This window comes from Doryrhamphus excisus, chromosome 15 (assembly GCF_030265055.1).
Source record: "Doryrhamphus excisus isolate RoL2022-K1 chromosome 15, RoL_Dexc_1.0, whole genome shotgun sequence".
Classification (NCBI taxonomy): Eukaryota; Metazoa; Chordata; class Actinopteri; order Syngnathiformes; family Syngnathidae; genus Doryrhamphus; species Doryrhamphus excisus.
Window position 1 is genome coordinate 6,310,210 of NC_080480.1, and position 24,454 is coordinate 6,334,663.

Below are 24,454 nucleotides of genomic sequence, written 5' to 3' on the forward strand. Positions count from 1 at the left end.
AAATATTTTATTTAAAATATTTTTGGATTGCAAATCTGTAAATTTGGTTAATCATGAGAGTGCGGGGATCCACTGTAAAAGAAGCAAAGATGGTAGGAGCAACAAATGGCATAATAATATTAGTAAATAAGCAAGTCCAGTAATTGCTTTATTACAAAAGTGTAAGAGAAAGAATGAGGCCACAGCAAAGATGTCTGAATGACAGGACAGTTGTTGCGGAACCGTTGATCGTCATGGTGGATGATGGCTATCTAAGCAAGATGATGACAGCAGGAGCAGCAGTGACTATTCTGCGAAAGTAAGATCCCTCACAACATGCATTGATGACTGAATGAATATTGCTCATGATGTTACATACCAGCATCCTTCACATATTACACAGAAACAAGACGGATGGAAAGAGGAAGACTGATTTTTTTTTTAAACCATTTCTTAACAGCAGATTGTGGTGAGTTATAACTTCAAACGGATGGAGATTGTCCCTTTACATGCATTTGTGTGTGTGTGTGTGTGTGTTGAGGTCATGCTTAGGGTGGGTGGGAATGTCCCACTATCTGAGGGCTGCCATTTGCTTCCATTAGCATTTATCACTGCAGATCCATATCTCTATGATTAAAATAATCATTGTCAAAATATATCAGCAATAGTGCTGTACATCTAAGAAGATAAGAGGTATAGAAAATGGATGAATAGGTGTAAGTGACGTCTAGGAAACTCAGGAGTGCTTGTCATGTGACAGTCATGTGACTATCCCAGGCTACGACTTCCCCAAAATGGCAGTGTAACAGGTAAGCTAGCTAATTTCCAAAAAGTTTTTTTTAACCAGGAAAGCTAATTTGAAATCCATGTCGCAATTAAAAGTTTTAATGGGATGTCAAATATTACAAAGCCACTCTTCTTACTATATTTCTCCAACGAGTTTAGAAAAAACAAGCTACAAAATCAAGGCAGCATGTCTCCCTCGTCCCCAAAATGGCGGCGTGTCATGTACGCTACCTTATTTCCAAAAGCTTTTTTTTTGCCCTTAAATCGATTTAACAATTATGATTCTTTCATGGGCAATGGCATATGACAATAGAATTGTACTTACTATATTTCTTCAATGATTACATAGAAGAAAAGCCATAGAAGCTAGCAATCTTTTAGCCTTAACCCATAAGAAGCTTTGGTGAAGCGTGTCCCCAAAATGGCAGCGTTTCGGACATAACATAATTAAAAAAAAATACTTTATGCTTTAATAGGGTGCCAAATATTATAATTCAATTCCAGTTTTAGCTGCAGTATGATGGCAACGACTATGTTATTGTGCTTGTTGTGAGATAACTATGAAAAGTCATTAGTCAAAAATCATTAATACATGACTGAAAAAACGCATTGGAGTGAGGGACAACTGTAGTCGTATTTTAGGGGGGAAAAACATAAGAAATGTCTCATGTGTGCTCCACTTGGTCTGTGGTAAATCACCATCATTTTACTTGAACTGGGCGTGGGTTCTTATGGGTTCATTATTTTTAAATGGATGCAAAATGGTTTTCTTCCTTCCAGCCCTAGTCATGCTTCAACACAACATGGAGATATGTGTGTACACGTCCAAGTCCATAGACGGGGAGATAGATCATTAAGTCAGTCCAAACTCTCAGCAGAAGCCGTATTTTAGACGGATGAGGTCTAATTGGATGTGAGCAAGCAGCTTTGGCCTGAAATTGTTGTGTTCAATCTCATCAAGTAGTCTTGTGATCAGGTGTGCAGGACGGCGGCGTAGGCGCCGTTTGTCGAGTGGGAACGCTTCCTTTCAGCCTGTGATTAGTCCACTTCATCACTCCTCCCTTTGGCTCACATGCAGTGGGGGCTGACGTCTGGCAACAACTCCTCCTCTGTCACTTTGTTGTAAGGACAATTAAAATCATGATGAGCTTGGTGCCATGCAAAGGAGTAAATTAAAACGCAAATCACACTCATACCAAAGTAATTGCATCGAGTGCCGGCACGGGGCTAACAAATGCTTTGATTAAAGGCATTCATCACAAAGGCTGTCACCGGCGACAACGCTATTTTTAAACTACCGTAAGTCTTGAAGTGTTTGTGCAATGAAAAGAATCCAAACTGTTTGTGAAAGAAGAGTATTTCCGGTGATGCACACGACATTGTGGTAACACAAGGGACTTTTACAAATAACAAACATGCATGTTAGGGCCTTGAAGGACACCCTGCAGAATAACATGATCATACTGAGAAAAAGCGCTGCAGTGTCAGACCGACACAGCCTCTAAGATGTCAACTAATCTTTAAAAAGCACAGCTAATATATTAGCTACCTGTGTTGACATCCTGCACCAGCACTTTGGCCTCCACAGCCAGCTGCAAGGCGGTGTCAGGAAGTGCTGATGGGGTGTCTGGACTGTCTGCGGCTGGTGATGACCTGTTGCTCCTGATGGAAGAAATGATGGTCCAAAATAAACAGCAGGAGGCGTTGGCGAGTTCATCATTTGGTGAAGAAAGTGTCTTACCCAAGCTCCCCTCCAAACAAGCTGGGTGTGGTTAGAACCTTGTGGACGTTCTGCGGACAAAAACGGCGATTAGTTTGCAAATGCGGCTCTGCTGCTCCATGAAAAGCATCTGCTCAACATTTCTTCTGGAAATCTCATCCAACGAAAATGCTAAGTTCCGTATTTTTCCCCACATTTGATCACCTTTGCTGCCATCATTGCCCTATCGATGCTTCCTTTCTTTGGACTAGAAGAGTGCATCGGTACCTGTGCAAAGCCCAGTAGTCTCTTGTTGGACATCTCAAGGTGTTTCCTGTTCAGCTCAGACTTCCTCAGCTGGAAGTCCACGGCAGTCAGCCTCCGATTCAGCTCTTCTACCTCCTCCTGCTAAAATCATGTGACTCATAAGAACCAGGCGTTTTTTTCTTAGTGGATTAATCCAAAGCTAAAACCTAAAACCATGCAGGCATGTCCAAGGTGTACCCTAGGGGCCATTTGCTGCACACAGCTGTTTTTATTGTCCTGTGGCACAATCTGAAGATATAATTTGACTGATAAATATTTCATTAATTCATTCATTTTCTACCGCTTATCCTCACGAAGGTTGCGGGGGTGCTGGAGCCTATCCCAGCTGTCTTCAGGCGAGAGGCAGGGTTACACCCTGGACTAGTCGCCAGCCAATCACAGGGCACATATAGACAAACAACCATTCACACTCACATTCATACCTATGGACAATGTGGAGTCGCCAATTAACCTAGCATGTTTTTGGAATGTGGGAGGAAACCGGAGTACCAGGAGAAAACCCACGCATACACGGACAGAACATGCAAACTCCACACAGAGATGGCTGAGAGTGGATTTGAACTCGGGTCTCCTAGCCGTGCAGCCCTGCTAAATATTACATTTTTTTAATATTTCACCATGCAACATAGAACCTTCCTGCTGTGCAGCATTTCAATTGTGCTCCTTCTATCATCTTGTGGTGCATAACATGCCAACGTAGAGACGGGAAAGCCTCATTACCTTGCCGGTTTCCCCTCCTCGTGTCTGTCGTTTGCCAGCCAGCTGGTTCTTCAAGTCTCGGATCTCGGCTTCCAGCAGCTGGATCACCTCCTCGTAGTCCTGCTCGGCGCTGCTCGCGTGACGCTGGCCCGCTTCCGCCTCGGCCGCCTGCAGGCGACTCTTTAGCCGGACATTCTCCTCCACTGTCACGCACGCTTTCTTCAAGACAACACCGTGTTCGTTGCTCAGTCATTACACTTGACTTTCATCTTTATCATATCTTCTATATATTATAAATATATGTGGTGTGTGTGTATATATATATATATATATATATATACCGCAATAAATAAATACCGCATACACACTCTAAATAGATCTACAGACAGGCTTCTGTTCTTTCATTGTCTCATACCTCAGAGGTCTTCTGCAGCTCATCTTCAAGACTTTTTTTGCGACATTCCATGTCCTTCAGCACAACCTGTCAAGGTCAAAAGCAAAAATAGAAATTGAAAACCAGAAACTACATACCGTCTTGGATGAATGTGCTTTATATGGGCAAAGACTAATCTCATCATTCATTCGTTCATTTATTTTCTACCGCTTATCCTCACAAGGGTTGCGGGGGTGCTGGAGCCTATCCCAGCTGTTTTCAGGCAAGAGGCGGGGTACACCCTGGACTCGTCGCCAGCCAATCACAGGGCACATATAGACAAACAACCATTCACACTCACATTCATACCTATGGACAATTTGGAATGGCTAATTACCCTAGCATGTTTTTGGAATGTGGGAGGAAACCGGAGAACATGGAGAGAACATGCAAACTCCATACAGAGGGTGGGATTGAACTCGGGTCACCTAGCTGTGAAGCCTGCGGGCTAACCACTCGACCATCCTAATCTCATCAACAAAGAAAAAAAAGTGATGCTGTTGACCTTAAGCTGCTTCATCTGGCCCTGCAGGTGTTTCACCTGCGTCTGAAAGTGCTCCATCTCCTCGCCGCTGTAGCTGCACTCTGATTCGTATGTCTGCAAGACAAGATATTCCACATTTTCACATCCGCCGCAGCCTAAAGTGCCAGACAATAACTGACTAACTACTCATTCAAATGATTATGATCAAGTAAAACTGATGGAATGACAGCCATGCTTTAATTGTTGTGATTATTGTGCTTTGTCTAGGGATTGTGGCAAAGCAACAAGGCAGGTGGACGCAATCAGGAATTAATCTGATTTGGCTGGAAGTGGCTCAGGAGAAAGAGAAGTTTGTCCAGAAATCTGAGGTCTGTTGCACTTTGGACACCATGGAAAGCAATAATCGATCATGTTGTTATCACGTTCAACTACACCCGCTGTCATCACGTGTCACCATGGATTTCAATCACTGGAGATAAAGAACTTGACATGTTGCAGTTATTAGAGCATGTATATATAAAATACATAAATAGAAATACACATATCCAAGATAAGTTATACGGTCTGATGGAGTTATATTTACACACTTTCACATAAGTTAAATGGATTCATAATCACAGTGCAACTACGTTTTTCTGAGCTGTTAGTGTTGATTATATGGATGTGTACTACATTACCCAGAAGCGCTCCTGCTGAAACCTGAAATTTACACAGTAATGGTGATATGCTAATAAAGCAAAGAGTGATAATGCATGATAATGTTAACTTCCATAAACTGCTTGATAAGAGCCAAGATAAACTATATTCATTTCTGACTCTAGATTGTTGCCACAGCCCAGCCTGTTGTTTTTTCTTTGTTTGTAGTTTTTTTTTTCTCCAGGGTTAAAAGTGAAAGTTTTGCATAGGATGAGAGGAAGGCTTACTGGCGAGTGAAAGGCCGACGTGTCCATCAGGCTGGCTGCTTCATGACAGGAAAACATGAAAGGTCCCGATCCCAAACTCAGTTCTTCCAGGTTGTCCTGGAAAATACTGCGTGTGGCCGCGACAAAGTCTGACAATCAGAAAAGCACCACAAAGAGGAAAAGCTCATCCATCACATCGCCGTGGACACCTTGTGTCACATTTCATTTCATTTCATTTTCTTTCATCCTCATGAGGGTCGAGGGGGTGCTGGAGCCTATCCCAGCTGTCTTCAGGCGAGAGGTGGGGTACACCTTGGACTGGTCGGCAGCCAATCACAGGGCATATATAGACAAACAACCATTCACACTCACATTCATACCTATGGACAATTTGGAGGCGCTATTTAACCCGGCATGGTGGAATTGAACTCGGGTCTCCTAGGTGTGTGTAACATTTGATTAAAAAAAATGCATTTATGTAGTATCCTACACTACACACGAGGTAGCGGTAATGTTACATTGACACAATAGCCACTGCGGAAAGTACAGGAAGCAAAAAAAAGAACAATAAGGAACTCTCCCAATGCTAACGTGTGTGTCTATATTATGTCCTATTTTCTGCTATGTCTACTAGTTTGGGTCATATGAGTGTAAATGTGACTATAGGGGTGTTATTCATGTCTAGAGGGTCTGATGTTTCTACTTTGCAGAAATTCACTCATTCATTGATTGGATGTGGAAGAATGAACCGCCATAGATGCTGGATGCTGGATGAGTGTACTGTATCCTCTTACATGTGTGTATTGAAAGCCAACACTTTTAGGGAGGAAAGTGCGGACACAGAGCAAGGTCATGCTAACACAACGAGACATGGTGGCGTACGCGTCACAGCTAGTCAGTGATGTAGCTTGTGATTTGACAGCCACTCAACACAGATCTGTCACAGATCTGCCACTGATGTGTGTGTGTGTGTGTGTGTTTAGGTACCTCCATAGGCCACGGTGCCCTGCGGGTCTGTGGTCAGGTTCTGTCGCAGCTTCTGTCTTTTCTCATCTGTGACATCCAAGCCAAGGAAGGTGAGAGCCTGCAAGAGATGAAGAGAACACGACACTACTTTGGTGGCACGGTACGCATTTTCATGACTAGTACATGCACTGCATGTTCACCATGCGTGATTCTTTCATTATCACTCTGCAGACTTTTAAATGGCTTCATGGCAACACCTTTGTAGTCTGCTAAATGTATCACATCATCATCAGAAGAAGAATTAGGGGGGCATGATATCCAGCTGATATTGGAATTATTATGCCATAGTGATAAAGGTGAGCAAAACTTTAAGAAAAAAATACAGAGCAGACAAAACACCTTATCAGGCACCTGAAATACCAGCGCCACAGCGTTGACTCTTACAGTGTTAGTAAAACACTCAAACGCAGCTAACGATTCTAAGCTAACTGGAAAATCAAGGCAACATTGTGGTGTACACCGGGAGTAACAGCAGTGACTGGGAAATTAGACAGTGGTGTTTGAACCATCGACTGCCTACTGCCCGTAGGTAAGGCACATTGAATGCTCGAGCATCACATCCCGGGGGATGTGGGAACGAGACAAATCACCTAACGGCTGAGACTGACATGTGGCAAAGGATAAACTATGTCATGTGATGCTGGAAGGAAAGTGAAAGTGCTGATTGAGTGCGCTGTGAAGTCGCATACGTAGAAATGAAGTGTGTGAATCTATTCCAGCAGGCAGTCACACTGCAAGATCAATAATTCACAGAGAAGAACGCTCAGGGCTTGTGAGCATTAAAGAGAAGCTGCAGAAGAATCGCAATGAGAAGAAAAATCCATGAGTACTTTCTGACATGATTCATCAACTTGGCCATGGGGGTGCTGTCCCGCAGGTAAACAAAGATGGCGGCGCACAAGACGGAGGATGTTTACAGCCATTCTAGCCAAGATGTGAGCCATGTGTCAAGTTCTGGTTTATAACGACATCCACCTTGGTGACATGGGGGCTTGTACGCCAGACTGGAACACAGTATCCAGCTGCAGAGGAGACTAGGCTTGTGTGGACATGGCAGCACTTTGGCACAAGCACCCCTGCGTCAGTCATGACCGATGGGGGTGAGCAACTGCTACAATGTAGCGGGAATCAAAGCTAGCGATGGTGCCCAAATGGAGCCGTTCCGTGGATGAAGTCTCCTGTTTGGGAACGCTCAGCCTCCCGTGGAAATACGCTAACAGATGAGGACGAGTCGAGGAACTGAAGCGTGATCTATAAAGCGAGGTACGGAACGGTGATGATGGCCTAGCGTCACACCCCTCCGAGTTAATAAACCTTTCCTGATGGCTTCACTCCGGGTCTTCTGATTCCACGTCTCATGCCAAACATCTTCCCAGAATTCACACTTGGAAGTTGCTCCATCAGTTTTCTTGCAGTCTCGCCAGCCAATAAGTTTTATTCCGTGAGTCAAGGAGATGGAACAAGGACGAGAGGAGGAGAGACAGGAAGAGAAGGATTTGTGCTCTTTGCCAGATTACCCTGAAGCAGCGTCACAGCGTAAACATTCTCATTCCAATATTCCACAGCATCACATCCTCTCTGACATGTGACTCACCAAATCCAACTTGTCTGATTTGAGTCGGATGTAGGGGTCTAGTGTGATCTTGGCTTTGGTGCCCGTAGGTGACCTCTGGTTGACTGAACCTGGAGAGGGAGAGGACACATTTAGGTCACGTCCACAACAACACGGCTATTTTCCCCTCATTGCTGTCTGCCCACATCAAAACACAGTCACCTCCTCTCATGCACCTTTTAACCAATCAGAATCCTGGTGGCAGTCACCAACAATAGGGTACTGATCACTTTGTACTGATCTAGTGGTTTATGTAGTTGTAGGCTGTGCACACCTGGAGGTAAGGACTGGAACAAATTAGGATTTGACCAACTATAACGTTCTTTGCGCCAGATAAAATCTTGCCAACACAAGCTGGACTTGAACAAGCGATGCCGTGTGACGGACATAACAGGCTGGGATATCACAGATCATCTTTAATAATGCATGGACCTGATATTGTCTCAGGATTTGTTGGAGGCGGGCACTTGCAGTGATCAAGGGTTATTTATTGTATGAGTAGGGGGGCGGAGGGGGAGAGATATAAAATGATTAAAAAGAGGGAGGGCGCCATTGGCGATTATAGATGAGAGGAAGGGGACGCTGAGAAAGCGTAGACAGCATCTCATGCTAATTTGATGCCTTTCACCCTCCCACATTCGCTTGTTATGGCAACGACAACATGATTCTATGCGTGTGTGCGTGCATACAAGTGTTTGTGTGTATGTTTATAAAAGTGCTAGCGGCGAAAAGCCTCATTCCGCCAAAAGGATTTCCACTCCTAAATGATGTGATGATTGTCAGACTGGCTGCTGTGACTACCCTGCATTCAATCATGCCCCCCCCCACCACACACACATACAACAGTCAATATGATAAACATTTCATAATCATTCCAAGGTCTGAAAAACACAGAACCCAGACCCATTGCTGTTTAACATGAAATGGAAGACATAGCTGATGTTTTTCTAAAATCCTCCAAATAAATGGCAAATATGTGTGATGTTACATTGGTCAGGAAAGTAAAGGAATACATCCCATTATTTCAACAATTCCCAGGGCTGCTGGTGACACACATGGGTCTGGGTTCTTATGGCTTCAAGGTGGCTTCAGGACACAAGCATTGACACCTGAAATGTGGATATCTGGTGGACAGATGTCAGGGGAAGGCGAGGACACTGACGGTGACTCCTCTGCACAGATCTGCAAAGGAATAGAACTCATCTATGAAGTAAGTACATCAGCCTTTCCCGCGGTACTAAAGTGTTTGTGCTACAGTCTACGATCAGGCGTTCAGCTTGAAAATAACGAATAAACTTTGGCAGCGAGTGATTTAATTACTGTGAAGTTTTTCACTTTACATGAACGTTTTAGCTTTAGCAATTGTTGGTACCGGCCCTTTTAGTCACCCTAGGATTTTACAGATCAGCTGTAAAATGAATCTAGGAGTCTCAAGGATAATTTCCAATTGATTTCGAACAGGAGTAGATGCAAGCAATTGCAATGCCAGCACTGGAGAGAGCAATTCAACAACAAAGGTTTAGCCAAATCTAATAGATCTCTGCAAAGGAACCCTGTTCCGCTTTCTTTTATGACTTGTGTCTAAGAGGTGGTGGGTCAGTGGCTGTAAACTTCCCTTTTTTGTTGTCAGGGTGTCAGGTACCAGCCCAGCAGAGATCAAAATAGCAACATATGTAGAAAAGAGTTTGTATCAGCCAGGATGGCCTTTTAATCGTGCGTCATGTTTCCGCTATGAGCAGAAATGTTTTGTTGAAAGCAGAGGGAAAATATTCCATTCCTAACAGTATACTTGCAGTCTGATGCAGAAATGATCTAACCTCAGGTGATCGGATGTGGACTTTTAAGCGTCCAGAAGTGTAGCTGTTGCTTGCTGCTCGCTGGACGCCATTGTGGAGAGACGTGCTGCTTGGGAATAGTCCTTTCCCAGGAATGAAAGCAATCTCCACAGTGATTTCCTGACTGGGAACAGAACGCATCCATCCCAAATGTTAGTAGTACCACATGTCCACATACATGAGCCGCACTGAGCAGTCCAGGATGCACCCACCTGAATTTGGCTTTGTTCAGCATACCTTTGGCCTCCTCGTGGGTGACGCCGATCAAGGACTCTTTGTTTATTGCAATAAGCTGATCACCAGGCCGTAGACGCCCATCCTACACAACGCAGACACAAACAAGGATTATGTCATTCTTGAATTGATGCCACTTGCATTTCATACTAGTTACAGTATTACTACTGAGATTCCCTGTGCTGTGCTAATAGAAAAAAATCCCATCAAGCACAAAAAAAACCCTTCTCAGCCACCTGAGATACCAGCGCCGCCGCCCAAATACATTGCACCTTGCTGGGCCACAGCAGGTGGCTCCTCCCCCTCTATACGATACAGGCAGGAAAAAAAGGAGCACTTGATTTGGTCACCCGCACAGTACAGTTAATCTCACCTCATCTGAGCTATTTTTTGGATTTATTAATATGATGTCATAATTCCCTCATTTTGGTTGGATACCTACTAAGGTGCACCCCTTGAAGTCGGCGTTGTTTGGTATTACTGTCTTTATTTTGAAGTATGGGTGAAGCTGACAGTGTAATAATGTACTAGTATGCCACATTCTACCACTTAACATACAGTAGAAACGGGGTCAGTCGCCTGTGATGGTAACGTGGTTCAGCAATATTTGACACTAATCTGAGTGGCAAAGCTGCAAAAGTCTGCATATGCACAATTTCACTCCCTTTTCATCTCCGCCCTGCCTTCCACTGTGCACTCACTCGACTTGCGAAATAATACGGCCGTCAGCACTAGGCCCTTGGATATTATCAGCTGATATTAACATGACAATCAGATCATGGTTTGCTTTTTCTGCCTACATTGAGATTGGCGTGTCAGTGAGACATAGTAATGGGAAACTTCCTTTTACATCCTTTTGAGAACAGAGTGTGTTTGTATTGGCCAAGATGGCCTTGTGATCGCACATAATGTTTCTACTGTCAACAAGCCTTCAACATCAAAGCGGAGGGAAAATATTCCATTCCTAACAGGCCTTGTTCTTGAAATGAAAAATATTTGGTACACGACAATCCAGGACTGTTAGGAATGGAATATTTTCCCCTCATTGCCAATAACAGAAACTAACAGTCCTTTTGAAGACCGTCATATACAAATATTCCATTCCCAACAACAACAGTTCTCAATAGGACGGATTTATGTTTATTTTGTTGGGAATGCTCTTCTATCGTTAACATAACTTGTTGAAAGCAGAAGGAACATATTCCATTCCAAACTGTCCTATTAAGGACTGTTGTTAGGAATGAAGGGAAATTATTAGATTCTTAACAGTCTCCAATAGGACCATTCTTTATATATGTCCACCTGCCCGGCTCATGAAACTCAAACTTGCCGCACCCTCATTCCAGCATTAGCAAGAGTGTCTAGGTTTGCGAGTTCCGAGGTTGTCGGAGCTCGGACAGGAACAAGAAATGGAAAAGTGTTGATTTGAGGCAAGGAGCAGATGTGTTGCTTTTTCCACGGGGTTAATACATTCTTAAAAATTCAGCCATGCTTTTCCCTTTAGCTAGCAGCAGCAGGGTAAGTGAACGAGTCACCCGCGAGTCCCCGTTCAGCAAAAAAAACTTTTCAGTTTTGAACGACCCGGTCAATACTCGACCATCACTGTTGCCCAATTTGTCCTTCTCATTGTTGTCATGGTGACCTATGCATGTACTTTTTGTAAAAGCTGGTTAAACTACTCAGCTTTCTTTCTCTGCTTTGGGGTCCAAAACTGGTCAGTATGGACACAAAACACATGACACAGCTTTCTTCTTCTTCAACTTTTGAGTCTTCCGAGTCATCTGAGTACTCTTAGGTTCGGTAGAAAATTGTGAACAAACTGTTCGCTGTGGTCTTACCCGGTGGCAGTCCCCCCCAGACAGAACTTCCTGGATGAAAACTGCAGGTCCATCAGGGCGGTTAGAGCCCCCTCCCAGGGTGATGCCCAAATTGTTTGATCGAGTCACGGAGATGAGTTGAATCACTCCCTCACCAGGGTGACTGAGAACAGGAACACATCCACCCTTCAGTCTTTGAAAGAGCCAGGATATCCCTGTAACCTAACAAACTTCTCCAACCTGAGTGAGCGCAGCATGGAACCACTGCTGTTGTATGCGTTCTGGCCGCCAGCTGGGCTTAACAGCAACGGACTCTGGGAGCGAGACGAGGAACCAGACGATGTACTTTCCAGGCAGCGGCCTCCTAAGGGATTGGGAGAGAGGATCAGATATACTGTATTGCTGTCATTGAAGAAGAAGAATGATCATGAGCAAATAAAATGATCATCACTAGTTTGGCTCCGAATACCGGACTGGGAGATTACAAACCAAAGAGTAGTAGGTCAGCTAATCATGGCCACATTGCAACGATGGTGAAGCAACATTCATCAGTAAAAGCCAGATGCTGCATCTCCACCTGCTACCCAGCGCACAAAAGCGTGTTTGCATGCTTTAGCCTGTCTTAGCAAATAAATACCAGCTGGCTGCCTCTTTACCCACGGAAGCAGATGTTGGCAATTGTGTAACGGACAACTGCACTTGTCATAAAGCATTTTTAAAGGCTGGCCGAGTTACTTTACCTTTAGGCTCAGGTCTGTTTAATGAAAACATGCAGCGTGTAGTTCACGTGTGCACATGTATACATATATTTTCTCTCCCATCATTTTATGTGCACAAAACACTAACAAATGTGAATGTGAGCAACGCTATCAAATTGACAAAGCTTGGGAATGGATTTGCTTACCTTGCTGGATGGGGGAGTTGCGTGTTGATCCTGTGCTACCGTTGGAGCCATATTTCTCCAGGAGCTCAGCAAATTCTTTCCTTTCAGGGCAAGAAAATGTCAAAGAGACTTCATCAGTCACGGACATATGGAAATGACCGCAGATCACTACATGGCTTGAAGTGTTTGGCATCTGGTCTAAAATTGCAAATAATCAAATACAGTAAGTCAACCAACATCAATCACGAATGTGAGCAGACTTTGAAAGGTTGGTCGCTGGTGTGCATAATTGAAAGGTTTGGTTTAATGTGGTCTGGCCTTCATTTAAGTGTCGTCATTCGTCACATAGAAAGTGCTAAGTACTTTGGACTTTTGTACAAAAAAAGAGAAACTTGAAGAAACTTTGGGGGAACACAGAGAGAATTGCTCCCCTCTGCAGATCCATACTTTTGGATTGGATGGTAGTCAGATTAACACATCTTGAGAAGAGAGCAGCCTGAGGCTAAGCGTTCTCTTCTTTGGTCGACTGTCATTGCAGAGCAGCACAAAGCTAAGCTCAGGGGCGGAACAGCAAAACTCACTGCTGACACCTCTTACTGTATTTGAGGAGATCGTGAGATGAGAATAAATGAAACATTGGAGCCTCAAGATTCACTATTTTATCTTCCTTCATTCCTCCACTGAAGCAGACGCTCTAGGATTTTGCGATTGCAACAATTCACGCAAAGTCAACCAGCCCCCGTATGTGCGGTTGGCCTCGTGACAGCCTGACCAGTCCAGTTGACCTGACAATACAGGTGTACTTTGTTGCTGGAAGCAAATGTAGCTCATTTAATGTTGAGCATTTAAAATGTAGCACTGGGACAAGATCAGAGATTAAACTGATTGTCATTCAGACCATAAATCAGGCTAAAACATTCAATCATCAACATGAATTCTCTTGTCATATTCCCTCTGATGTACCGTCTCTCAAATGGGTTGCATGCATGGTCTCTTCAGAAATGTGCGCAGACCAGTGAGGCAAGTAGATCCTGTACTTTGTTGGAAAAAAAGCCTTTCCCTTCAAAGACAGAGATGCCGTAAACGATATGGAGCTCTACTTACTTTGCTTCCTCATCTCTGGCTATGAGGAGGCGCATGTGATTGGTGGCCGAAGCGGCTCTCAAGACATCCACGGCTCTGCTCAACAAAAATATATATTTTACAAATAATGACAGAAAAATAGTCGGGAGATTTCACCGAATTACCTTTCACTTGTGACACCGATTAAACTTTCCCCGTTCACCTCCAAGATCTGGTCTCCTGGCAGCAGGTTTCCTATTAAAAGTCAAACATACAGTAGGTTGTTTATTACTTCCAAGTATACTGTAGGAGTGCCTACAGTATTATGTATTACTGATGTATTAACACATCAGAGTCTTCAGCTGGCACCCTAACCCTGATGAAACATGGCAGTATGGCAGTATCCACAATGAGCACCCTAGCTTCCCTAGCTTCTAAAATCTGGACCTTGGAAGACCACAATGGTCCAGCTTCTCAGTGGGAACGCACAGTTAACAATCATGCCAAACCTTAATGAGACATCTTTTATTCAGTCGCCTTTTGATACCTAAGGTACACTTAGTCCTGTTTGTCATTTTGAGGTCACCTTGTCTTAACGACAATCCAGTACGTTGACCATTGACTTGCTTGGGTGATTCTGAGACTAACTCCATTAAGCGCTAATCCTCCCTTGATAGTGCAGCGTGTTCTACTGCACAGTTTTAGGGAGTCCAACTTGAGCTGCTTCTCCCAAAGCTCATCAAGTCTCCCCACAGAAATCCGGTTTAGGGTTATGTCCTCTGCAAACCCTGCTCACTAATGTGGCAATCTCCTCTGAGAGGACTATCGACTGTCCAACCCAGGATGGTCTTAACAAGAGTCTCCATCAACAGTGCAAACCACCTCCCTTGGCTGTGAGGAACATAAGTGCCAATCAGAAGCTCCACATCCACATTGATTTTAGGCACAAAATACTATTTTGTGTAAAGATCTAAGTCAGTCACAAACAGGTCTGAGCTCAATCCAGCCACACACCAAGCCTGACATCAACTAGGTGTCAACCACTATCTCCTGTCCCACTGAGCAGAGAAGAATTCTTGTTTTCCTTCCTCTCAGATTCAGCCTATTCATATGCCACTCAGTACAAAACCCAGCTTTACTTCCATGATCCAAAAATGTAAACGTAAGCAGTATCTCTTCTTGCACTGTACTCCTACAGGCAATACAGAGAGTGTACATACAGTGGTGGTATTTGCCGGCCCCAGTTAAACCACAGGACTGTACCGAGACCACAGCACCTTCTCTGGTCATTTCCAAGCTTGGGCTAGCGTGAACCGCGGAGAGGACATGTAGCAAGGTGGGGTGCCGCCGACTGCACACTGCACACACAAAAGGCCTTCTGTAATCTTTACTCCAGTGCTCAGTACTACCATCACAGTGCTGTCATCACGGGACAATTCCTGATGTTGATGAAGGATGTTGTGGTTGTTCTCTCGTCCCTCCTCTGGTGGTGAATCCCTATTGTACTATTTTCTCTCTCTGTCTACTCTCTGCCCCTCTACTCTATCTCTCCATCTCTGGTTGAGACAGACGGCCACCCCTCAGAGCCTGGGTTCAGTTTCAGGGTTCTTTCCTAAAGGGGGACTTTTCTAGACTTGACTCGTGGCTCCTACATTCTCCACCTCCTGACTGTGAGGCCAACATGCTAAACACCCGACCATGATGCGGCCCATGAACTTTTTCACAATATTCTATTTTGATGTGATAATAATGATGGCATGAATAATAGCAACACAAACAGTAGTAGTATAGAAAATGTATTTCATCACAAAAGCAGTTAAAGGCTCAAGTCTGGAGAGTAAGTCGGTCGTGGTTTTGTTGTGGTCTGTTTTATTCATGTTGTGTCATTCTCAAGAGAGGAAACCCAAAAACATTGCCTCTGTCACTCCGGATGAAATCAGGCAGACTGTGTCTAACATTCACGTAAATCCCATCCAGCTGGAAAGCACACATACAAACAATCCTGCTCTTCCTGCATGCAGAAACATTCAGGGGAACATAAACCAGCATAAAAACCTTCATGTCAAGTTCATCAAGCGAAAACAAGGACAAGCCCGGTCATATTCCAGGGAGACCTTATACTCTACTAGACACAGTTTCTGTTAAGCAGGACACTATCAATAAAATCAGAGAGAAAAGGGTTAGTTCAGTTATAAGACTTGTTTATAACGAACCCACTGATTATTTTCCTGCTAGTTAATCTGCTCCATAGATTTGAAAGCATCTGCTTTGTTTTGTTCCAGACATGTTTACACTCGGGAATGAGCATCCAACATCATCAGACGCTGTGGTCATGACAGGTGACACCAAACAATAACAAAACATTTTCCATAAGCACAACTTGAACCGCTAAGAAGCTGGCAATGTGGGCACATGGAAGTAGCATGGATGAAACATGAAAAAAAAGCATGATAGAAGCTTCACCGTCACTAGATGCAAGGCCCCCTGGTAGAATCCTCTTCACGTAAACTCCAAACTCCTCTCCCGTCAGCTCCTTCACTCCTCCAATCACTTTAATTCCTGTTGGGAAGACAAATCCATCGATTCAAACGCCGCATTTCTCATCAGGCCTGCAGCATCAAAGGCAGTCGGATAGATAACGTTAAACCCCATAACGTTGTGCTTCTCACGACCAGATACACATAAGCCATGACGTGCTTTTTTTTTTAAAAAGTTTGTGTACATCTAGAGGTAATTATTTCACACCTAAAGGCTTTTATTTAGTCCTTAGATTAGTCCTAATTTTTTCTTTTAATCAGTTAGTCTGAGCTATTTTTAATGCTGTCAGATTTATTGCTATGACATTATCATTTCCTCATATTAGTGGGATTATTATTGTGCACCCCCATATATAGTATACAGCCATACAGTATACAGCCATACAGTCATACAGCCATATACAGTACAGTACACAGCCATGCAGTATCCAGTCATATTATATATTACTATATATAATTATATATATTACAATTATATTATTATTAATGTCACCATGTCAAACTCTTTCTACCCTTTCTTTGAACATTTGGTGCACCTCTGTGTGAATGGGGATAGTTTTACTTGGAGTTTTCCATCTAAATCCAACATTACTGATGATTGGATTTTCCACTCCATAAGCAGAGATGGCAAATGTGCATTTCCAAATAGATGGACGTATTGTGTGAAGTAGTCAGTGTGAGACAACAAAGCCAGTGCTGCTGTTAGCATTTAAGCATTTAGAGCAGCCTTGTAAATGCATCACATACCTTTGGGGGCTCTTTGGCCTTTATGTGTTTGGACAGCGCTTATACTTACACGTGCAAAAGTATAAGCTGCTTTGCTTACTACCCCTGTGCTGCTTTTAGCACACACACACACACACAAGGTTCACATGCTGATGCACAGTACATGAGTCATTTCCAGTTTTTGTTGCTTGCAGTTAAAACTTCATATCACAGCAGCCAAGATGTTTGTTATACACGCGATGCACTCATTAAACGTTCCAAATATTGAGATTCATATAACGTATGTTTTGGGGACACACATGCATACCTTTGTCTATCTTTGCCAATTCTATTTGATTTGTGTAGTCAATCCAATAATTCTGAAAGCCAAAAATGTCATCACAAAACACAATTTTATACTTTTACTAACACCTGTAAATGCATATAAGTGATGAATGAAAGGATAGATGAACATTTAAGCTTCCTGATTGTTGCCAAAGACGCCACCTTCCTGTTTTGCTAGGAGTTATTCCTTGAATGTTTCTCTCACCTTCTTGATGAAAATGCTTATTTTGCAACCTTGATCACCAGGAAAAGCATCTTGTGGCATAACTGTGTTAGCTAATGAGGCTCATTTGTTTTTTGAATGTGAGCAAAATATTGTCACATGCTAAAATAATATATCACCTGTGCCTATTCACAAGTACAGTAAGATATAGTATATAGTGTATATTCCAAGATAATGATGCATTGCAATGGTAAGAAGCCATGTAGAGATAAAAACAACAGCAGCTCTCTGCATTCTTAACCCAGTGGAGTTAAGTGGGTTAGGGCTTTACACCATGACCTACTTTGCATCACAGGCAAACACAGTGATACCGAGCAGGGATACCTCCACTCCACCACACAGAAAATCCCTTTAAAAGTAGTACTTACATTATTGGACATAGGGCTGCACAAAAACACACTAGCTCCCTTCTCACTAACATGCAATCTCATTTCTGTGGAACAACAGTTTTCTATGATCCTTAACAAGCTGTATCACAAACAAACACTGCCTCCAGGACGAGTTGGCTCCACCGCCCTGGTTCTACCTGCTGATGGTGGCGTCATGTATTGACTTTCCAGTTGAGAGAACCTCATCTGGGTCCTCTCAATGCAGAGGAGCAGCCATTCTACTTCGAGTTTCTCCCTGGTGACAGTGCTTCTCACCTTCTCTAGGGGAGAGCCCAACCACCCTATGGAGGGAACTACTTTGGGCCGCTTGTATCCACCATCTTATCTTTTTGTCACTCGCCAATGCTCATGATCATAGGAACGGAAATCCAATGAATTGAAATTTGGGCTCAGCTCCCTCTTCCCCATAGCGGATCAATACAGAGTCCGCACCAATCCACCCGTCCATCTCGCGTTCCATCATGCCCTCACTGGTGAACAAGAACCCGAGGTACTTCAACTCCTCAACTTGGAGCAGGATCTCATTCTCGACCCGGAGATGGCACCTCCACCATGGACTCAGTCTTGGAGGTGTTGATTCTCATCCCGGCTCCGAACTGATCCAGTGAGGGCTGAAGGTGACGGCCCGATGAAGCCAGAAGGACCAAGTAGAGACCCGATCCTACAGCCACCAAGGCGGATCCCCTCTGTGTCCTGGCTGCACTTGGAATTGACTTTCTTTTTCCTTTATGACGTCAGGTGAGCGGAACCTTCCTGTAGTTCTCATCTTACTTCACTTAAAGTGAGCGCTGAACAAGGAGATGATCAACACATACTTCAGTTGTCCACCAACAGTCACAGAAAAATATTTGGAGTTTTTTGTGAGTTTGGAAAGACTTGATACACAGACAAAGTTCAGCAAGACTTTTTTGTGATTGCTGAGAGACGGTCAAGTCAAGCGTGGTTTGTTTTCTTGTGGAATTCAAGCCAAAGTAGTCGCTACTCACCCAAGCCGTTCTCACAGTCTGTGAAGTCCATGGAATGAACACTTCTGTCTGCACCGTACGGACCCATGAGTGTCCTGAGGAAAGAAAACGTAAAACGTAAGTGATCCTTCAACTAATCAAGCAATGGAATATGTCCATTCACAATTCAACCTCACTTTTTATTTCCCATGTTTACCTTTTAGGGACGTATTCATGGCTATGGCTAGCTTCCTCCCCCAGCCCTTGCTCATCCAATCAGCAGTCAGAACGCAGTGTAGATGCACTCACTGACTTGCGGTGAGTCATACTCTTCATACTCTTTGATAACGTACATATCCTCCACTTCATTAAAAAAAATTGCAGAGCTTGGAGTCAGAGCCTGAAGTGCCGTGGGTTGCTGACCACCGGTCTAATCTAGACCATGTAGGATAATGTAGGATACATTTCTCATGATGAAGTTTAAAATAATCAGATTGTTTTTTTCTATGCTGATGCACGTTTGACAGCAGAGAGACTGTTTCCCTGCTTTTGGCACACTAGCTTTGACAAGCTCCGGTTCCCTGATAGACGCAGTGAGTGTTGCTGTTATTCCTTTGCTGCGTATGTTTACTGAGGATTAGACACAACAACAACATGAGGCGCTTCTTCCAGAGAGATGCGCACTTAAACACAGCCTTCCAAAGACAAACAAGCACGTGTACTTCCCCAACTGATCATCAAGCTTTTACGTGTTTACCTCCACCCAACAAACACTTTGTCTCATTACAAGCTACATTGTTTATCCACTGCCCACGGGGAATAAATATGGAAATTAGCTACAATATTTCCATGAAAATGTTGATCAACATGCAGCCACGTCTTTCTCATAGAAATATATTAACAATCTCTCCTCACAATAAGTCAGACTTTGGTGTACGCTCCTTGAAAATGAATAATAACAAGAGATAAGCATATGATTTTTGCCTTTCAAATGCTAATTGCTAATTACTCACACACAACAAGATCAGACAACATAAGAATAGCAACAAAAAATGCAACCATTCCCTTTTATTACATACCATTAGCAACATCAAGTAAATCAGGCAAAATAAGAAAAGCAAAAAGTACATTTGAGTGTCATTCAAACAATTTGGCTTTTCGCTCCCAAGGCCTACCTGTGTCCAACAGCTGACTTTGTCACATAAATACAACATAAACATATTCTATTTATAGATACTGGCTGTCTAACAGGGGTCATCTCTGCGCACGCTGGGTCTCCAACCCGCAACCGCATCCCCACCCAAGTCCAGCAGCGCTAGCCATTGAGTGAAAAGGCCTGGTCCGCCAACCCACCCTCCAGTGCAGCTCTTAAGGCATGGGTGATGTTTACACACGTCCATACTACTGTAGTAGCTGCACATTCCATATATTTCAATAATAAACCAACTATCTCATCATGCTAGTGTCGATACCATCGGGTATCGACACTACCTTGCTGATGACAATGCTCCATCAGCCTTTGTGACGCCACAGAGGTCTCTGGCAAACCTTTCGCACTTTTCAAACGTTGGTTGCTGATGTTCTGATAATGTTTTTTGTGCTCAATGAGTTTCTTCACCTGATGCTCACGGAGCATTTAGGTACAACTGGCACACGGAATATCTTCCTCTTAAAGTCAATGTTTGTTTACATGTGGGCACAGAGAAGTTACGACAGGCCATTAACGTCACAGGCAGGAGACCAAAGGAGCGTTTGATTTGCTCACCTCATTGGAGTTCTTTTGAGCTATTTTGACTTATCAGATTTATCAGTATAACCTCATCATTCCCTCATATCAGCCCTAATAATTCATAATAAATTGTGACTAGTAAAGCACAAGCACAAAGGCCCATCTTAATTGTCGGTACATTTCCAGCTATTGACAGCAAAGCAAAACATCACACACCAAACAGAACTGAAAATGTGGCAAACTAAAAGACAAAGCGTTTAGTGGCTGTTTAGTCAAGGCATTCAGAAACAACAAGTGCTTCATCTTTGGTTTCCTGTTGGCGCCAGCACACCTTTTGACCAATCACATGAGCCTTTCACAGAACAAAAGAGAAAAAACGACGACTCGTTCACTTAGAAGAGCCGGCTCTAAAAGCCGTTGCCTTCGCGAACCACCCATCACTAATCCGCCCACCTTTACACTCATGATTGACACCATGGATTCAGTTTTATAATAACCCATTTGGATTGAATGGCATAAAAGGTATTTCCCGCTACATGTAGTGCATATTTCCAAACTTAACAGACATGTTTTTAATCCACAAAACGGCTTTTGCAGGCAGACTAAATCCTCCCAGCTCTTGTTGCGCACAAGCAGACGACAGATGGAGGAAAAACGAGCCGCTGATTGACACGTTAAACCTTTCAAAAGAAACAAATATTCCAAAACTGAACGCGGCCCATTTGATAAGAAAGCGAAATTGTACGTTAACGGTGGGGGAAGCATGTCGTAAAAAGGTTGCTGTATTTGTTGCCATGGTGATGAAAAGTATGTGCCATGCTGCGTTGTTTACCTGCTGATGATGACCGCTCCTTTGTACATGACGGAGAAGGTTGGCATCTTGTTCCTCGGATGCTCGGAGCTTCCCACTGCCTCAGCCTCCGACCAGCAGCCCCATGCTGGTGTGTGTGCGCTAATTCCCGCTAACCAGCGGCACGCCGCTCACATCTCCCACCTTCATCCGCACAGTTAATCTCTTACGCAACCCAAGTCCGCGAACATGAAAAAAGGTGACACGCTGAGAATTATTTAGCCCATCCCGTCATCTTTGGATGCCTGTTGGACGTAATGAGCGCCGCAGTGGAATGAGTGGACGTACACATGCGCAATGCAACCACATTGCTCCTAACAGTGCGAAAGAAATGTGCATTTATTGTGTCAGGTTCCGAGGAATGTTGCATCAGTCCTGGAAATGATGCTATTTCTTCATATCCAAATGAATACAATATTTGTGTCCAAATACAGAAATGATCCAAACACCATCAAACATGCAGCTGGAAAAAAAAAACATACAGGATCAAAAACAAATGCAAAGAAAAAAACTTCTCAAAACACTGCAAGTTTACATAAACACCATTTTTATGCTAGATGTTTAGAGGTTTACAAGATCTTGCAAAATGAAAAATGTCTTGTTTCATGGGCACTTGGGACGCTGATGATAAATGAATGAATCACATAAACTATGCAAAGGAAGTGGATCATCAACATGTTGCCATGTGCATGGTGTCTGACAGGAAGAGGCTTCACTCTGCACATCACTTTCACACCCTGGCACGTTTGCTCCATAGAACAACGTCATGAACAAAGTGAGACCTTTTGTCAGTCATACAGTCTGGGAGGGTGAAGGCGGGGCCTCTAGCATACACACAAAGAGTGTACCTAGTAGAAATACAATGAGTAGATTGCAATCAATTGTCATATTTTTTCCATACTTTTCTTAAAAGTAAAGTTTGTGTTAACGTAACTGTGTTAGCTTGCAAAGCACTACGGAGCCAACCTCTTATGACATCATAGCAGACTACCACTTTCTGTTTCCATGTCTTAGCAAGCTAATAGAATGCTAACAATGCGCACCAGGCGGATGCTAACCGATGCTAACCGAGGTTCCACTATAGTAAGACACAAGCAATGATGGAACTCATGGCTGCTTAGTGCTTTTGGTGTCATCGGCTGCTCAGCCCCAAGCCTTCAGCTCGCAGTGGACTTCTAATGAAAGTCAGTGGCGTGTTTTGTTTGTTGTGTAATGGTGTGTGGTGGTGTGTAGGGTTGTGTAGTAGTGTGGAGCATTGCCAGCTAAATGCTTTCCATGAGCTTTTGATTTGGGTGACTTGTGTTTATACTTTGCTGTGCCGCCAGATTACATAACATGAAATCCAACGTTTGCAAAGGTCTAATACCTCAAGAAGCTTAGCGTTTCTTCAAAGCAACTTTGCAGCACATTTATCAAGACGAGAAAGGTGCTTCCAACAACACAGTCTTGCAATACCGTCATACCTCCAGATACAAAATTAATTGGCTCCGGAGGGGCGTTCGTATCTTGGAATTTTCATATTTTGAGAGAAGATTGACTCAATAAATGGCCTAATAGATGTTTGACAGATGACAGAAATTATACATAAATTTACATAACTTAACTTTTTTTAATAGGCTTCACTTATCTGGACCCATGGTTATTTTTCCTCGAAATTCACAGCACAGAAACGCAAGACAATGAATAAGAGATTTGGGTATGCTATTCCAGAGTGACACTCCGCTACGTCACACCGTGACATGGCATCGCTGAGGATTCTAGGCGATAACCGAGATAGCCAATGGGAGGGCACAACAATCACAACGCAGCCTCGCGTCATGCTACAACGCTTTTCGGAGCTGCACTTCAATTTTTCCATCCATCCATTTTCTATGCCGCTTATCTTCATTAGGGTCACAGGGGTATGCTGAAGCCTAACCCAGCTGTCTTTGGGCGAGAGGCAGGGTACACCCTACACTTTTGTTTTTGTACGTTGAATGTTTTAGTGAGATGGGACAGAAATTTATTGAAAGCCATTTCGTATCGTGAGTTTTTTGTATAAAGACGTTTTGGTAAGTCTTCAGCTGCTGTGACAAACATCTGATGTGAAGTGATGGACCACACCATCTACATCACCTGGCCTCATTATATGTGACATTATCATCATCGGTCATCTTTCATTGATCTTCTTCTTCATACCACAGGGGAAAAATATTCATTTTCACTGAGACAGAAGATGAACTAAAATGAGTTTGAATGGAGAGCTTTATGTGGAAAAAGAGGAACTCATGGAGGGATCCTCTCTTCCAATCAATGTGCATTTGTCACATTGATTGGACGAGAGGATCCATCCATGAGTCACCAATGTATTTCTCCTCACTTCTCTACTTCCTGTTGTTTTGCAGCCATAGCAATGACCATTTGCCTCAGATCTTTAATCACTAAATCTGCACAGTGGGTCGTTATCAGATTATGGGATTATCCGGTCCACACTGAGAAATCAAACAGGCTGGGACCCAATCACAGGGACTTGTGAAAGCCGCACATTCTCTCTTTCCGTCTCTCACTCACCCACACACACTCGTGCTAGACACTGTCATGGCGCTCAGAGCAACAACATTACATTCACGTCATTGCTGTAAAAGGCAAGAACATACATGAAGTGTTGTCAGGAATGGAATATTTTCTCTCTGCTTTGAACAAGACATGTTGAAGGTTTGTTGATTCCGTTCCGAACAACAGCCTTTGACAAGGCTGTTAGGACCAGAATATTTCATGTTGGAAATGAATGGAAAATATTTCATTCCTAACAACAGTCCTGCTGGGAATGGAATACTCCCCTCTGCTTTAAATAGGGCATGATGAAGAGTAGTTGTTAGCAGAGAGAAAATATACCATCCCCAACAACAGCCCTCAATAAGACAATTGGGAATCGAATGGAGGGAAAATATTTCATTACTAAAAGTACTATTGAT

At 43.4% G+C, this 24,454-nt stretch overlaps 1 protein-coding gene and 1 long non-coding RNA gene across 3 annotated transcripts; one reads left to right on the forward strand and one right to left on the reverse strand.

Annotated features, from left to right (window-relative positions):
- Positions 1-135: 135 nt before the first annotated feature.
- si:dkeyp-72e1.9 (syntaxin-binding protein 4) lies at positions 136-21,793 on the reverse strand. 2 transcript variants are annotated; one of them, XM_058049401.1, is made up of 21 exons: positions 21,483-21,793; positions 18,964-19,037; positions 16,242-16,337; positions 13,964-14,033; positions 13,821-13,895; positions 12,738-12,817; positions 12,074-12,197; positions 11,855-11,996; positions 9,995-10,101; positions 9,765-9,906; positions 9,057-9,129; positions 7,930-8,018; positions 6,297-6,393; positions 5,331-5,458; positions 4,429-4,521; positions 3,906-3,971; positions 3,512-3,709; positions 2,753-2,869; positions 2,507-2,556; positions 2,315-2,427; positions 136-1,880 (listed from the first exon to the last, which is right to left on the reverse strand). In XM_058049401.1, exons 1-21 carry the CDS (start codon positions 21,527-21,529, stop codon positions 1,834-1,836), a joined length of 2,028 nt encoding a protein of 675 aa, XP_057905384.1. In that variant the 5' UTR covers positions 21,530-21,793; the 3' UTR covers positions 136-1,833. The 2 variants fall into 2 exon arrangements, with proteins under 2 accessions (XP_057905384.1, XP_057905383.1); XM_058049400.1 differs by having other exon boundaries at positions 2,753-2,872.
- On the forward strand, positions 5,071-16,652 carry LOC131103279 (uncharacterized). Its single transcript, XR_009119585.1, has 4 exons — positions 5,071-6,435; positions 8,986-9,157; positions 14,977-15,114; positions 16,061-16,652. It is a non-coding gene; the product is annotated as an uncharacterized LOC131103279 (long non-coding RNA).
- Positions 21,794-24,454: the final 2,661 nt, after the last annotated feature.